Below are 15,938 nucleotides of genomic sequence, written 5' to 3'. Positions count from 1 at the left end.
GTAGGAGGAAGAGAAATAGCCAGATGCTGAGTACATCTCCTGTATAAGTCAACATACATTCAAATATAACTTATGAAAGCAAGCAGTAAAACTTACTAGACTAACCAGAGGCAGGGAGTCTGCAAAGCCACCTCGTGCAAAGAGCATTCATAAGTCAGCTTGAGAGCTTAGCTCTTATTGAGACCTGCTGCATAGGGTTGTTCGTTACGTTTTTGGGGTTTTTTCCCCATATGCTAAGGAGCAGAAGCATAGGATTTACAGGCATTAATTCAGCTTTGATCAAAGCCTGGGGCTCCTTCGGCATGCCTGTGTGCAGATACCTCACCCCCAACTGCACATCTCCAGAACACTAGAAGCAGTAAGAACAGCTAACTACTCTCACTCAGGCTTGTAAAAACAGACAGATGCACATTAATAAATCTAATAACCCATCCTTCTCTAATGGAATGGCAGACCAATTAAATCGCTTTGTTTACAAGACCGTCTGAATCCCCCTCAGATCCAAATTATTTTCAAATCCTTCCAAAAACTGCCAAATCCAAGCTGTCATTAGAATATTGTAAAAGCACTTCACTGGGAAGTCCTCTGCCAAACTTTTCTAAGACCAAAGCATTTGCACATAGTCATTTGCAAAGAGATAAGAAAAATCTTGAAAGGGCCGAGTAATGCAGCACACAGTCCCAAGATACAAAGCGAAGAGTCACGTAACATGCACACCTCTTCCAAACCAAGGGAACTAGCTTGCTGAGATGCAAGCTTGTGATGCAGTAAATCTTAAATTTGAAATACCTTACAGGGATTTGAGGGGTTCTATATAAAAAGAAGACATACCTATCAACCAGCTTTTTTTTCAGTATGAATAAAAGACATTTTCATAGCTTAGCCATTGGAGAAGTGGCTGGTCACCTCCTCTGACTAAGCTACATTTGGTGCTTAGTGGCAGAAGAGACTTTGCACATAGGTGAACCAAGAACAGAGCAAGCAACAAAGCCTGTATATATTAAATTTGTCAGATCTAAAGTAGTAAACGGGAAACAGAACAGCTTTCTGTCAGATTTCTAGTTCATTATTTAGCATTTGTCAGAAAAAAACACTAAGGTAGTGCATTTCCTGTGTATGATGCTGAAGCAAGTATTGTTCAGGACCTCTGCAGTTGATTGCTCTGATCTTTCAGCAATTTGGAAGTTATTTAGTCCTATTTGTTCTATTTTTTGATAGAGAGATTCAAGACAGACACTACAGTGATACATTCTTACAGCTGAAGATGCTGACATGTATCCTCATTCTAAAAAGATCCCTATTCTGTTGAGTGTGCAAAAGGGTAATCAAACTGAGCATAACACATTGCACTGCAGCTTACCATCAGCCTTCAACTTGAGAAGTTAGTAACAAACCACAGAGCAAGATAAAGCAAAAAACCCACTGACTTGGGGGTTTTTGAGCTTTAACTCACTTCCGCATGTATGGCTGTCACCACAACACCCCGAGTATACATTGTGCCCATCAGTGCAAAAGACATTGGTGTCTACAGAATTCACGTAGCCCAAAACATTTTCAGCAGCAATTCATTAAGAGTTACGAAAATACTCAGTCTTCAGGAACTTTCTGCTACAACTTACTGCTTGCCAGTTTGTCATGGCTGGGTCAGAACAGCATCAGTTTGAGGTGCAGTTTAGTGTTTTAAGCCAAAAAAAAAAAAAAAAAAAAAAAAAAAATCACATCAGCAGGCAGCAAACACTTCTGGATATTTTGAACACCAAGTTCAGATAACAGAGCTTGCTTTTTGGAGCCAAAGACTAACATTATGCAGTCAATACACTGGAGGGAAGGGATGCTATTCAGAGGGACTTTGACAAGCTTGAGAGGTGGGCCTGTGTGAACTCCATGAAATTCAACAAGGCCAAGTGCAAGGTCCTGCCCATGGGTCAGGGCAATCCCAAGCACAAATACAGGCTGGTGAATGAGTGGATTGAGAGCAGTCCTGTGAAGGAGGACTTGGGGATATCAGTGGATAAAAAAACTGACTGTGAGCTAGCAATGTGCGCTCGCAGCCCAGAAAGCCAACCATGTCCTGAGCTGCATCAAGAGAAGTGTGGCCAGCAGGTCAAGGGAGAGGATTCTCCCTCTCCGCTCTCATGAGACCCCCTGCAGTGCTGTGTTGAGCTCTGGGTCCCCCAATATCAGAAGGACATGGACCTGCTCAAGTGAGTCCAGAGGAGGCCACAAAGATGATCGGGGGCCTTATGAGGCCAGGCTGAGAGAGTTGTGGGTGTTCAGCCTGGAGAAGAGAAGGCTCCAGGAAGACCTTATAGTGGTCTTCCAGTACTTAAAGGGGTCTATAGGAATGGTGGGGAGGGACTCTTTATCAGGGGGTGTAGGGATAGAGGTAACACTTTTAAACTGAAAGAAGGTACATTTAAGTTAGATATTAGGAAGAAATTCTTCACTGTGAAGGTGTGAAGCACTGGCAGAGGTTGCCCAGAGCAGCTGTGGCTGCCCCCTCCCTGGAAGGGTTCAAAGCCAGGTTGGACGGGGCTTTGAGCAACCTGGGCTGGGGGAAGGTGTCCCTGCCCATGGCAGGGGGGTTGGGACTAGGTGATCTTTAAGGTCCCTTCCAGCCCAAACCATTCTGTGATTCTATGATTATAGCAGCAAGGAAATCGTCTCATCTCAGTGTTCCAGGAAAGAATAAGTTACAGTCCAGCTCCCATAACAAAGGCAGCACAATGGAGCTGCAGTCTAGAGGACTAAAACACATTGCTTATTCAAGTATTTTCTTGATTTAGAGATAAAGTGTTTTACGGTGCTGAACACAAACACTCTCAAAGCCTATCACCTTCCCAACTATGGACTCAGAGCTTTCAGGTACTGTAAGTAATACTAGCTTTTCCTGACCCCATTATTCAAGCTACTAGTAACCTTACAGTTTTTGAGGCAGCTCACAAAGCAGTCATGTGTAACAGTTCATTCATACAGCAGCTTCTGGCACTCTAGGAGATTGTGGATATTGCCTAGAACATAATTATTTTACTGTTCTCTGTTTCCTGTATTTCACCAATGCAAACAAATTCACATGTCGAGTGCTCCTTGGTGAGAAACACAGATACTGCAACAGAAATCTAGTTGCTCAAACAGCATGTTTTCAAAAATAGAAGAAAGGTTTCTCAGCTTGAGGTGAGCTCAGATTCACATTTTCCACCGAGGATAACTGTAGACATAGAGCACTGAATACAGCCAGACACTGGATTCAATACCTCTCAGCTAATGTTCTCATTATCTACACAACAAAATAAAGTGAACCAGTCCATTTTTTCAAAAGTGATTTTAAGTTTCCTTAATATATAGATATATGTAGAGGCAAATTATATAACCAGATGTTGGCAAAATCGTTATTGATGATTAAGCTTTTTATCTCATCTCACAGACCACAGTGTTATCTTAACATTTGGTATGTAATATATAGTAGTTACAAACAGTAAACTGGAAAAGCAAGACCTCGCTTATGCACGCTGTGCAGTGTCTCCATGAATGAACGCTGTCAGACAAAACTTAGTGGAACTTATGAGTATAATAAGTAATATAATCTAGTATTATCCCCAAAGTACAACTTTGGTTTTCAAAAAACAAAAACCAACAGAAAATACACACACAAACAAGCCATACGCACTAAACCATGTCTCAGTTTTGCATGTTGCTATTGTGTAAACACCAAGTATTCTATTGCCTTAGCTGCACTATAAGCTACAATACAAGGAAGCTTCTTTCAACCTATCCAACTTCTCAGCCAATTTTGCTTTCTTGACATACAGCTACTAGATCTGTTTTAGTGGTCAGATGTTAACTACATAAACCAAGTAACTGGGCACTATTGAAAAGACAATGCAACCATCAGGCAGTCAACATGTTCACAAAGGGAAAGTCCTAACTAATTTGATATCCTTCTACAACAAGGTCATCTACCTAATGGATGAATAGAAGGTGGTAGATGTAGCTTTTCTTCATTTTAGTAAGGCTTTTATTACTATCCCTCACAGCATCCTTGCGGACCGGTTGTCCAACTGTGAGACAAGCAGGTTCATGGTGCACTGGGTGAAGAACTGGCTGGACAGGAGGGCTCAGAGAGCTGTGGTAAATGGGGCTACATATGACTGGCAACCAGTCACCAGCAGTGTTCCTCAAGGCTCAACTCCAGGGTCAGTTCTGTTTGATATTTTTATCAATGATCTAGATGCAGGAGTTGAATGCACCATTAGCACATTTTTCTGATGATACCAAACTGGGAGGTGCTGTTGCTTCTCTTGAGGGACATGAGGCCTTGCAGAGGGATCTAAATGGACTGGAGCACTGGGCAATCAACAACATGAAATTTAACAAGCATAAATGCCAGATTCTGCACCTGGGATGGAGCAATACCAGGCACAAGTCTAAATTGAAAGATGAGTGACTGGAGAGCAGTCCTGCAGAAAGGGATCTAGGGGTACTGGTCAATAGGAGCCAGCAGCATGCCCTGGTAGCCAAGAGGGCAAAACACATCTGGAGTACAAACACAACATGACCAGCTGGTCAAGAGTGGATTGTCCTGCTGTATTTAGTTAGCATTGATGCTAACTTATCTTGAGTACCATATGCAGTTCCAGGACCCACCATTTAAGAATGTTAAGGTGCTTGAACAAATCAAGGTGAAAGGCTGGAAGGCATGTCCTGTGAGGAGCAGCCGAGGACTCTGGGTTTGTCTCATTTGGAGAAGAGGAGACAGAGACTGAGGGGTGAACTCATTGTTCTCTACAGCCTTCTGAGGAGGGGATGTGGAGAAGGCGACGCTGAACTCTTCTCTCTGGGATCCAGTGACAGTATACCTGGGAATGGTTCAAAGCTGTATCCATCGGAGAGGTTTGGCTTTGACATGAAGAACCATTTCTTAACCCAGAGGGTGGTCAAACACTAGAACAGGCTTTCTGGAGAGGTGGTCAATGCCCCATGGATGTCAGTGTTTAGGACATATTTGGATAATGACCTTAATAACATGCTTTAACTTTTGGTCAGCCCCAAATTGGTCAGGCAGTTGGCCTAGATGATCATTGTAGGTCCCTTCAAACTGGACTATCCTATTCTATTCATGCACAGGCAAGCTGTATAGCTCTGGAGGACTGGACTCCTGTTGTGAAGTCTGAGGGTTGCAAACACAGCAGCCCAAGAATATGTTCTGAATCATCACACAGATTGTTGTAGGTCCCTTCCAACTGAACTACTTTATTCTAAGTAGAGGTTGTGATGGACAATCTTATCCACTTCTTTTAGAGCCCCCCACCCAAAAAAATAAAAAATAGTATTTATATATTGCAGGCATGTTGAACAGAAAGTAGTTTCACGACAGGACAAAAATCCCTCAAAAGTCAAAAGCTCTTACCCATCTTAAGACAGAAAAACACTATCTCTTTTGGAGGAAGGTAGAGAAACCAAGTTCACTAAGAACCTTTAACTTTCCAATTTCCACCTTTAGAAAGCTACTCTAACAACCTTGTTGTATGTTCAAGATACAATACAAAACCAAGAAGAAACTCACCAAGAATCTAAGTGAGCATATCTGAAACTATATCCATGCCTCCAATATCCAACATGTTGGCAGATGAAAGTTCTTGTTTAAAACAAGAGGAAGGGAAAGATGAGAGATGAAGTTTCCTTTTAGATTAAGTTCAATTTAGAACATCTTCATACAATTGAAGTAAGTGTTAAGTATATTTAATTATTATCTTTTTATGAAAAATTTTGATCTGCTGAACCTTTCTTGACCAATGGTCAGCATTACTTTGCTAACCCTAAAAAAATTTTTTAAAAAGTATCTGAAGCACCAGTTCTTAGTCAGTTTTCCTGCACATATACATTATTGATCAACTTCTGCAAGAACCACCTCTTGCACACAGGGAAGAAGCATTTCTAAAGATGTCTATACAAAGACTTCTATGCCATAAGCCTCTTGCTAACTTGTATATGAATATGTCAACCATTCATGAAAGTATACGCTTAAAGTAAACCCTTACTTTTAATACATATGTACAAATCCATCCTTCTCTACCATTTCTAACTGGAATTCCAAGGTTGCCAGTAAGCTGTCATACTAATAGCACTAATAGAATTGTTTTCATATAAGCGGATGTATTGGACCACAAAGTATTGTGTGGGTTTTATATCACTTTTTTACTGGGCAAATTGATATTGCTTGAATTTGTCAGCAGTAGAACTGCCTTACTTCCTTACAGGGTGGAAGAGTAAGAGTTTCAGAACCATTTGCTGCCATTCTGCAAGTCCTGTGGATTATGATCATTTTAGGATGGTATCAAGTTCTGGATTTTAACAGACCAAAAAAAAAAAAAAAAAAACCAAACAGAACCCTCTTGTCCACTCATCAGCCAGCCTAAAAACATATTTAGTGTATTGAGAAAATAGATATCTATTCTTTTTAATTCACTATTCCAGAATAGCATATTCAGAGGGTGAAAAAATGATACCTTATTATTCTTAGAGACATGAACAAAAAGCCACCCCTCCAGCTAGTAGGGGATGTTGAGAGCCTTGAAACTTCACCATAATAATTTCTCTGGCAACTAATTTCTTGCACTGTAAACAAGCACAGAATTAATATTGGAGAGTCAAGTTCAATAAAGTTTAAAAGCTATGACAAGGAAAGATTTAGCCCAGAATTCCATGCTTTTATTAGCCAGTGCTACACAAAACCAAATATATTTATTAAATGGTGTTACTAAGTGACTGATCAGACTGCAATGACAGATTTTTCCTGTACTTAGTCACTTCCCCACCACAACTAGATCTCCCAATCCAGAGATGAAAAGGTTGTGAGTCATAAGACCTTACCAAGAAGAGGACAAATCAGTGATATACAGACAGACAAGAATGGCTCATGGCTGCAGGAAGCCATCAGTTTTGCTTTAAAAAGAAAATACCTGGAGAACACAGGAAGGCATACAATCACAGTTCTCCAATATGCTGCATGCAAGATTCTGATATCAACTTAATGCCATCTCCTCAAAATAAAAACAAAACAAAACAAAACAACAAGTTTGCACTATTCACACTCCAGTACAGTGAAGTCTGTTCTTCTGAGTAGCTTTCCTCTACAAAACAAATAAATTGACCAGCAGAGGTAGAAACTTTCAAAAGAGTATAGATCAGTTTGGACCATGCATACCATGCCATTTGTACTCACTACTCCAGCTATCCTCTTTCTGATCTGAGCTTTTGGTTTTCTCTACACAGAATCACTGCTGGCAGAGAAAGGAGTCTTTCTCTTCCTCCTCTTAGTCTGTCATCTCATTTGTGCACAACTGCATGTTTCTCTACAGTACAGGTCAGATTTGGAGCTTTTTCATACATTCCTCCTTAAGGAAGACCCCTATGTCTTCGTCTGTAGCTACTTGTCAACCAGCTAATGGCCAAAGGGAGAAAAACCTAGCATGGCCAAATGCTCCTCTTTCTTAGCCTGGAATTGGGATGAGAGCCAAACATCATTCCTTCATCCAAAGTTTCTAGTTTTGAATATGTTCCTCAGAACAACCACAGCTTCAGAGATGCTGGAACAACTAGGAAAAAACATTTTGTAGGAGTCATACCATTAAAAAACACTTCAAAGGAGAGGTTTCCCCCCATTTAATATAAGTTCAACAAGTTGCTATACAAAGGCCAGGAACTTCTGACCACCCCAGTACTCCACTGAAAGATCACATATTCATACAAGTGGAGATATCCTTTCATAGCTGCATAAGAAGCAGCAGTAGATCCCCTACTTATGTATCCACAGTTGCCGCAGCCATAATTGTCTCTTGTCACTGTAAGGCCCAAACCTCTGCAATTTCAGGTTTTAAACCTCCAAACAGTTGCAGCTGATCCTGTAGTTTTATAATCACCAAGCCTGCCAGTGACAGTCTCTTCCCACATCCCTGCCAAGAATGAGCTGCACAATCTTTTAAACATTACAGTAAGAGTCAGCATTAGCTACGGGAGTCAGAAAGGTGGGGTTTATGCCCACAACTTCCAAAACACTCCAATACTCTACCTGGAAACAACTACAGAAGTGTTACAAAGACATTTGCCCAGAAGAATAGCCTTCCATGAACCTAGATAGTTCAGCCTGCTTTAGAAGTTTCAGATGGGATAAACACAAACTCCTTTGATGCAGTATTATTGGCTGCACTATGCAAATTCCTGCTGTTCCCAAACAGCCCTAGGGAAAAGCAAGCAATTAACTGGCTGCTTACTAGTGCTCTTAATTTACATCAGTTAATTGCCCTGGATTATTTCTGGGCAGGGAGGGATTTCCTCTTTTCCAATAGTGCGTCTGCAACAGCAGAGAGACTCCTCACAGGGTGATGTTGATTTCTAGTATAATCATTTAGCAGACAGACAAACAAGACATGGGGAGGGAAGAGGGGAACCCGAGGAGTTAGTGTTGAGATCTTGGAACTCTTTTTCAAGCAGACCCCATTGTTGTCCTCAGCACAGCGATTAAGCACAGATAACAGCTTTATTGTGCAAATTCAGGGAGGCCCTCTTGCTGCACAGAAGAAAAAAAAAAAAAAAAAAAAAAAAAATCAGCCAAATAAGGTTGTTTGAGCTACACCAAGCCAGGAAAGGGTCCAGGAGATGACGTAGCTTGAGGAAGCTTTTAGTCAGTTTCCTCTAAAACCTGGAGCAGAGCCAGAGCTACCTCGGCAAGAGGAGTTTCTGTGAACAGTGTCAGTTGATCAGCAAGGGCAGGCAGAGCCCAGCAACTCAGGAAGGGTCCCGCTCCCCCAGCTTCACAAGAAGCAAAGGCAGAAGGTATTTCAATCATTCAGTTTCTGTTCATTCGGCTGTCTTTCATGTAACTACCTAGGGACTTTGGTGAGCTCTGTGCAGGAGGATTTCACTTCAGACCAGACATTATGCATAAAACAACTGAAACAAGTTACCTCTAGAGGCAATGATGCCATTTCCTGACAAAAAAAGAAGTCCATATTAAGACATCTTATGAACTATCCTCACGAGAAAAGCAAGAATTGTAATTAACCTTCACGGGTGATTAATCAGACAAGGCAGTCACCCCAAGGAAAGTGCTGCAACCCCCTGAAGGTCCAAAAAAGGTACTGCCTATAAATGTTAAGGGGACAGGATATTTGCAAGAAGGGAGTGATGACCAACCCCTGATATTAGGTACTTTTCCCCATCGGATTTTTATAGCAGAAGTAGCAGATCTAAAGCTTTCCTCAGGCTCCTTTTATTGTGTGCACCTCACCAACCTGCTTCTTGCTTATCTGCCTCAACCAACAAATCAAGAGGTCAAAAATGAAAGAAAGGACTCAACATTTTAATCTAGAACCTCTGGAATAAGCACTCCTAGGCCTAACACTGTCACATTAACATTTTAACAACTGGATCACGACTACCAATTCAGATCAGGCACTCGGATTAGTTCTTGCTCACTGCAGTCTGAAGCCACTATAATTGTTTTCTGTACAACACTGCTAGTTGGTTGCAAGGCTTGCCATAAGATGGGAAAGCAAGGTTTTACCAGTATGTAAAAACAAAGTGAACACTAGTTTATCAATGGTATTCTTTAAACTCCTGGTTTAACTTTAATATAGAAGGCCCAGAAGTACCAAACAGGAGCTTTTGCTCACCATCAGGCTTAACTGCTTCATCTGCACAAGACGTAAAACCTTGCTATTCTTGCAGAATCTAGGAACCAAGCTGATGAACACAAGCTAGGGTGTAAAGGCCTTTCCTGGTTTGTAAAATCCCACGGTAGGTATAAAGCTACAGATAATTCATTGTATACCAGCCCACTCATTTACCTTGTTCCACTTTACACTCAGTATGTTTTAGCTATTGTTGCATCAGAAGTTCAAAGTTATCTCAAATTCATCAACAGGGACAACACAGACTTCTGTATACAGCAAGGTCTTTGGGAGCTCTCTCACCTTTTCACAGCAACTCCATGTATCTGATAGTGTCAGAAGAAAAGTACAATGCATTGAGTTTACCTAACAAGCTAGTACCCATGTCACACCAAAATCTGTCTAACTTTGATCAGTGCTGCCAAGCTTCTCAAGTTATACTGTGAAGGAAAGGAAGAGATAACCAAAGGGTTAGTCCTTAGGTAAAACAGAAGGCATCTGAAATGTTTCTAGTGTTCCTTCATAGCACAACAGGATCCAAACCCTGGGCATCAAGAGAAAAGTGTCCATTACAGGTCATGGCTTTCATCACCATCCACCCTTGCCACTCATCTTTCAAGACCTCAAGCCAACTCCACAAGACAAAAAAAACAACCAACCAAGTGTAGCACTCTGCTCATAGCTGCCATCTTGTTGCAGCATTTGATATGAAGTAGCTACACTTTAAAAAACAAATTATGCAGAGGATTTTCCCGATACCTATCCCAGCCTCTGTTACCTTTCTTCTAACCAGACCTATGCCATTTTGAAGAACAAACGGAGATATGCTTCAAAGACCTTTGGAGTCCAACTGGGAATTAGGACCATCAATTTAAGCCACAGACAGGGTCCCTGAAGGTCCTAATGGCTATTGCTAAACTGAGTTTTAGAAAGTATTAAGGGAAAAGGCAACAGCAGAAAATACTTTTTTTTTTTAAATCTGAAATAGCAGAGATGAAACCTATGAATCTTACTTTTCTTTTGTGCTAAGACTTCATGCTTGTCCGTGTCAATTCTCTCTGCAGTAACACTTTGCCCTAGAAACCTGGAGACTTACATTCTGAACATAGAGAGAAACACTTAGTTCTGCTAATAGAATAAAGGGAGCCAAACTTTATTATACCTTAGTTTAAAGCTTTCTGTATTCATGAGATTAGCTCTGATTAAACCCATTTCTCTAAGAGTAAAGACTATGTTACCTAAAGCAGAACTGCTCGAGACCTAGTGATAGGACAGTTGAATGCACACTTCACACATGACAGATGCTCAGGTTTCAAGTTCATGTCCATTCATATACCCACAAAGTAAGTACATTCATAGGCAAAATACTTAATTCATCCCGATTCAAAAGTGTTGCTTTTTCTAATAGCTAAAAATACAGTAAAGTATCAGCCCATTAAATGGGCATGATTGGTACAAAAAAAGGTCGCATTCCCTCCCACTCCTCCAACTAAGATGGGTTTTGTAATACTGAAGTTCAACTGATTAACTATAGGGCATGAACTAGCCATCAACATGACAGCTCATTCAGTTCTATCAGGATTTGGAACTGAGTGTGACTTCCAGCTCAGCCCAGCCTGAAATGACTCAGCGAGAGACCAGAGCACTAGTCAGTCAGCATGAGATCAGAGCCTACTCATGGCCAATAAACAGACTTCTCTCAACTGGGGGACAGACTTTGCAGAGCTTGACAATGGCCTGCAAGAGGCCCATTAGCACTCAGCTGCTTCCATCCCTCTGCAATATAAAGTGTGGGGGAAATTATATGCCCTCTTTGGTGTGTGTATCTTTAACTACTTGCATCTTGCAAATTTTTCAGAGCAACAAAAAAAAAATATATATATATATACAGATATATAAACCCGAGTTGGTTGTTTAACTATAAAAATCACTCTAGAAAAAACAGTGAAGCTTTCCTGTGGCAAGCATGGCAGGATCAGCAGGCCGATCCATGATAGACTTTCTACATAGCCTGCAAGGCCTCCAGTAACCAAACCCCCCCATTGTGCAGGCATTACACTTCACAACAGCAAATCATGTGCCACTAGTTCAAAGGTTACCAGAGCTAATCTTGGATTCCTATTAATAGTGCACCAAAGCATAGTGCCACTGGTAGCAAATCCCGTTTAACAAAATGGCAATCTCTAGCTAGATGTGTTAACATTTAGCCTAGCTTCAGGAGGAGTAGGGACTCAGAACTCAACAGGTTTTGCTGCTCAAGCCACGCAGCAGCATGTTCTGTAAGCCTGGTGAGATGAATGATAAGAGCTACCAAACACTCTAGACACAAGTGTTTTTCCTGCCCAGCCAGAACTGTTCCCAGGAACATTTCCTCCATCTGTCTTCTTCACAATGGATTTATTTTTGTGATGAAGCCCTAACTGCTCAAGTTTCACCCACATTTGACCTTGATTGAGGAAAGTCACTTGCATTTTACCATTTTGTTAATGAAGCAGCTATTAACAAATCTTAAGCGAGCACACTAGTAGTCATGTTTCTTCCACATGAAGAACTGATTACAGTTACGCCAGTGTATCCTGTTCCTGCAAACCACAGCTCAAGAAATAATGTTTAAAATACTATTTCAGTTGGGTCTGCAACTAGGGCAGATGGGGCAGGAAACCAAAGGCTGATACAGCAGGAGGCCAGCAGCTCTGTACCTCAACAGGCACAAACATCCGAACCACTTTCTGCGGAATCCACAGTGTGCAATACACAGTGCCACAGCAAAGCGCTTGCATTTCTTTATCTGTTCCAGTTTTTAAAAGCTCCAAAAGCAGAACTGCTCTGTCAGAACCAGAAAGCAGCAGACTGAGAACATGAAGCCAGCCTAGGGCGTGTCCGCAGATACCCAGGCAGTGATGAGCACCTTTTCGGGAGCACAGTGTAAGAACATTTGGATCCGGTGTGTTAATGGGAACCCTGCCTCATCAGCACCTCTGCAACATGTTCAGGAGTTCTTGGCTGATTCACACTAAAAGAAGTCACTCATCACAACTGTAAACGCTGTGCCTAGAAGGTCTCAACTGCATTTTACACAGAAGTCCCCTAACCTGAGCTACTTCTGTTAATCTTACTGAACTTGTTGCCTGTATTGGTTTTTTTGGAAGTAAATCTTCACTAATCATTGCTGATGTTTAAAGCTTCAGAAAATACTGTCTTAACCTTCAAGTGGCTTGAGTTTGGTATCTTTTAAGATGTTAATGTTTAAAAAAAGAATCCAGCTATTGTCTCAAAGAGCTGGCATTTAAGACAGCAGAAAAAGCAGAAGTCAGGCAAACAGGCATTTAATACCTATTTTAAAGTAATAAAATTAAACTATCTGTAGGGGAAAAAAAATCAAGGTGGATTCCATTTCAACTTCCACTTGAATGGGGGTGGTTTTTTTTGTTTAGGGCTGTTTTGTTGGGTTTGTTTTGTTTTTTTTTACTCTCCTTTATGTAAACCACAGACTCTTAGCTTAAACATCTGATGTTCTTAGGCCGTTTCAGATCACTCCCAGTGAGGAAACATCCAGAGCCTTCCAGCCTGCTCCTTCCTGTTTTATCAATGAAGGGCTAGGACCAATTCTTTTACCCCAACCAGGAGAAATTAAGTGGAAAAACCCCACGCTCCTCATTAGTCACCAAACTCATGCTGTGAAAAGGAGAGTCAAGTACAGACTTGACCAGACTTTCTGAAGTACTATGATCTCTCCAGCCAAGAAATATTTCGAGTCAAGCTGGGACAAGGCTCCCTAGCAACTCAAGCTGACTAATTACAAGTTGTGAAAACCCCAACTTCTCCTCTTCACACAGCGCACTAGAGGCGGCCATAGAATTAATGAATTCCCCCACCAGGTTCCAGAAGGCTTCACCCAGCGCGCCCTCCCGAGCCGGGCGCACCCCGAGTCCCGGGGCGCACCCCGAGTCCCGGGGCGCACCCCGAGTCCCGGGGCGCACCCGCGTGCGGGCGGCAGGCACCGCTCCACCGGACATTTTGGAGAGGAGGGGCGGGCTCCGCAGGGCGCTGCCCCGCCGTTAGCCAGCCGCGGCCCGGGCGGGTCCCGGCCCGGCAGCCGCCCCGCGCCCGGCCCCTCAGACGGAGGTGCCGCGGCGGGGCAGGGAGCGGCTGGGGCGGGGAGCACAAGATGGAGGGGCGGGCGGCTCCGCTCCGCTCCCGCCCGACCCCACGCCGCGCTACCCAGGACTCCCCCCCTTCCTCCTCTCTCCCTCCCGCGGCGGCCGCCGGAGCCTCCCGGGCCCTGGGGCCGACCGCAGCCGCTCCCAGGCGGGAAGAGCCCCCCCCCCTCCCCGGGCCGGCGGGGCGGGCAGCCGCCGTCCTCTCCCGCTGCGAGGCCCGGGCGCGCCCCGCGCCGGCGGCACCCACCGTTTTCGGCATCTTCCCGGCGGACTGGGCACGGCAGGTCGCTCCTCCTGCGCCGGTGGGGCTCTCCGTGGGCTCCGCGCTGCTTCTAACGGGACTCCGCGCCTCGCCTCTCCGCCCGCCCGCCCCGGCGCAAGGCCCGCCCCGCCCCGCTCCGCCCCGCCCCCGGGCCCGGCCCCGCTCCCGGCCGCCTTCCCTCGGGGCCGGAGCTGCGGCGCCCCCGCTCCGGCCTCCGTAGCGGGGCGCGGCCCGGCCCGGCCCGGCGATGAGGCGCGGGGAGACCGGCCCGGGCGGCGCCGCCGAGACCCCGGGAGGCCGCGACCGCGGGGGGAGGGCGAAGCGTTTGTGTGTCGTGTCCCCCCCACGCCCAGGAGCGGGCCCCTGGGAGGGGAGCGGCGTGGGGGGCAGTGGCGGCGTCCCACCGGGGCTAAAAGCCCGGGGGCGAAACTGGGTGCCGAGGAAGCTCTGAACGGCGAAGTTTATTTGCGTATCAGGCGTCACTGGGACTCCTGGTTCTTCCTAAATGTATGATTTTTTAAAAAAATAATGCTATTTTACGAGTGATCGCGCCGTTCAAAGACGGACCACGGCGCTGATGGGACAGATCCTTCTTGTCTCAAGTCACGCGCGCTTGGGGTGCAGCGCGGGGATGGTGCCCAGCCACCAGCCCCATCAGTCCTTGGCGTGCAGTGAGCAGGCCGGCACCCACGAGGGGCTCATAGCTATCTGATTAACTAAAAACCACGCATCCAGCTCCGGGAGCTTCAAAAGCACCAGGGGCTGTGGCTCCCTGAAGCTTCGCAGGAAAACTGCCTCTAGTCTTCAAGCCTTTTCAGAGGCCACCACCATAATCCCACGGCATAAACGAGCAGTCGGATCCGTGGGTGAAAATGGTTCAAGGGCCAACTGCAGCCCGCTCACCAAACCTTCCCGTGCCATCTGTGTTTTGGAACCGTAGATGGAGGGAATCAAGGTTCAGCATTTTCATGGGGATTTAAAGAAGCCACCTCATCTCATTTGGGACTTTGAACGTAACTGTCAAACAGTGACCCAAGTCCTGTTTTCTCCAAGAAAAAAACAAAACAAAACCTCATTCTTTTTAAAGTTAACAACTCGTATCCAGAATAAGGAAATGCAATGTTCTCAGTAAATTTAATGCCTTATTGCTTAAGGAAAGTAGAAGCCTATCTTCCTATTTTTCTTGAATTTGTGTCTTCTTGTCAAATCTGCTAAATATTTTCAATCTTTAAGACATCTTGGCTGATGGAAAGACCATGCAGGCTAACTGTACTTCATATCTACTTTAGTCCCAGTATGTTGAATAAATGAAGATTGTGTTAATATGAGAACACATAAATTCAAATATAAAATAGGAAGAGAGCAAGCCAAGCTCTACCAGGCAGTTCAGCACAGACTCCTGCTGAGTAAACTGTTTTCTTTAATTTGATTACAGGATTCTGCTGGGATTAATATTAAACTGAGGCATGTTGGGAATTGACATCAGATTCATAATAACACTTTGTACGTCTTTAAAAATTGCACTTCATTCAGAAGATCTCAAAGTGCCTTGTAAATACCCATAATTAAATCCTCAGGGTCTGCAGAAAGGAAGTTTCTATTTTTTCCCCAACGAATAATACTATTGTAAATGTATATGTAATGTAACACAAATAATTTTTAAACTAGAGGTTTATAAAATGTGTTGATTTGCTTTTCAATGTGATGTTTCCTCACCATGCAGCTGTGTGAAACAGAAAATCCAGAGTAGTTCTCACCCTATAAAAAAGAAAAATGGAGTTTGTAAGAAACAAGGTCTTGCCTCACCCCAGAGTAAACTCAGAGTAATACTATAGAAAGTAATAAAAC

At 43.8% G+C, this 15,938-nt stretch overlaps 1 protein-coding gene across 1 annotated transcript in view; it reads right to left on the bottom strand.

Annotated features, from left to right (window-relative positions):
• MSN (moesin) overlaps positions 1 to 14,206 on the bottom strand; it is a 48,950-nt gene extending 34,744 nt beyond the window's left edge. The window contains exon 1 of the mRNA XM_032996004.2: positions 14,076 to 14,206. Within this exon, the coding sequence (XP_032851895.2) occupies positions 14,076 to 14,087 (12 nt within the window). The 5' untranslated portion in view covers positions 14,088 to 14,206. The remainder of the gene's footprint in view (positions 1 to 14,075) is intronic.
• Positions 14,207 to 15,938: the final 1,732 nt, after the last annotated feature.

This window comes from Tyto alba, unplaced genomic scaffold (genome assembly GCF_018691265.1).
Source record: "Tyto alba isolate M040663 unplaced genomic scaffold, T.alba_DEE_v4.0 Super-Scaffold_5, whole genome shotgun sequence".
Classification (NCBI taxonomy): Eukaryota; Metazoa; Chordata; class Aves; order Strigiformes; family Tytonidae; genus Tyto; species Tyto alba.
Note: the sequence above shows the minus strand (reverse complement) of the source record. Positions and strands in the feature narration are given on the sequence as shown.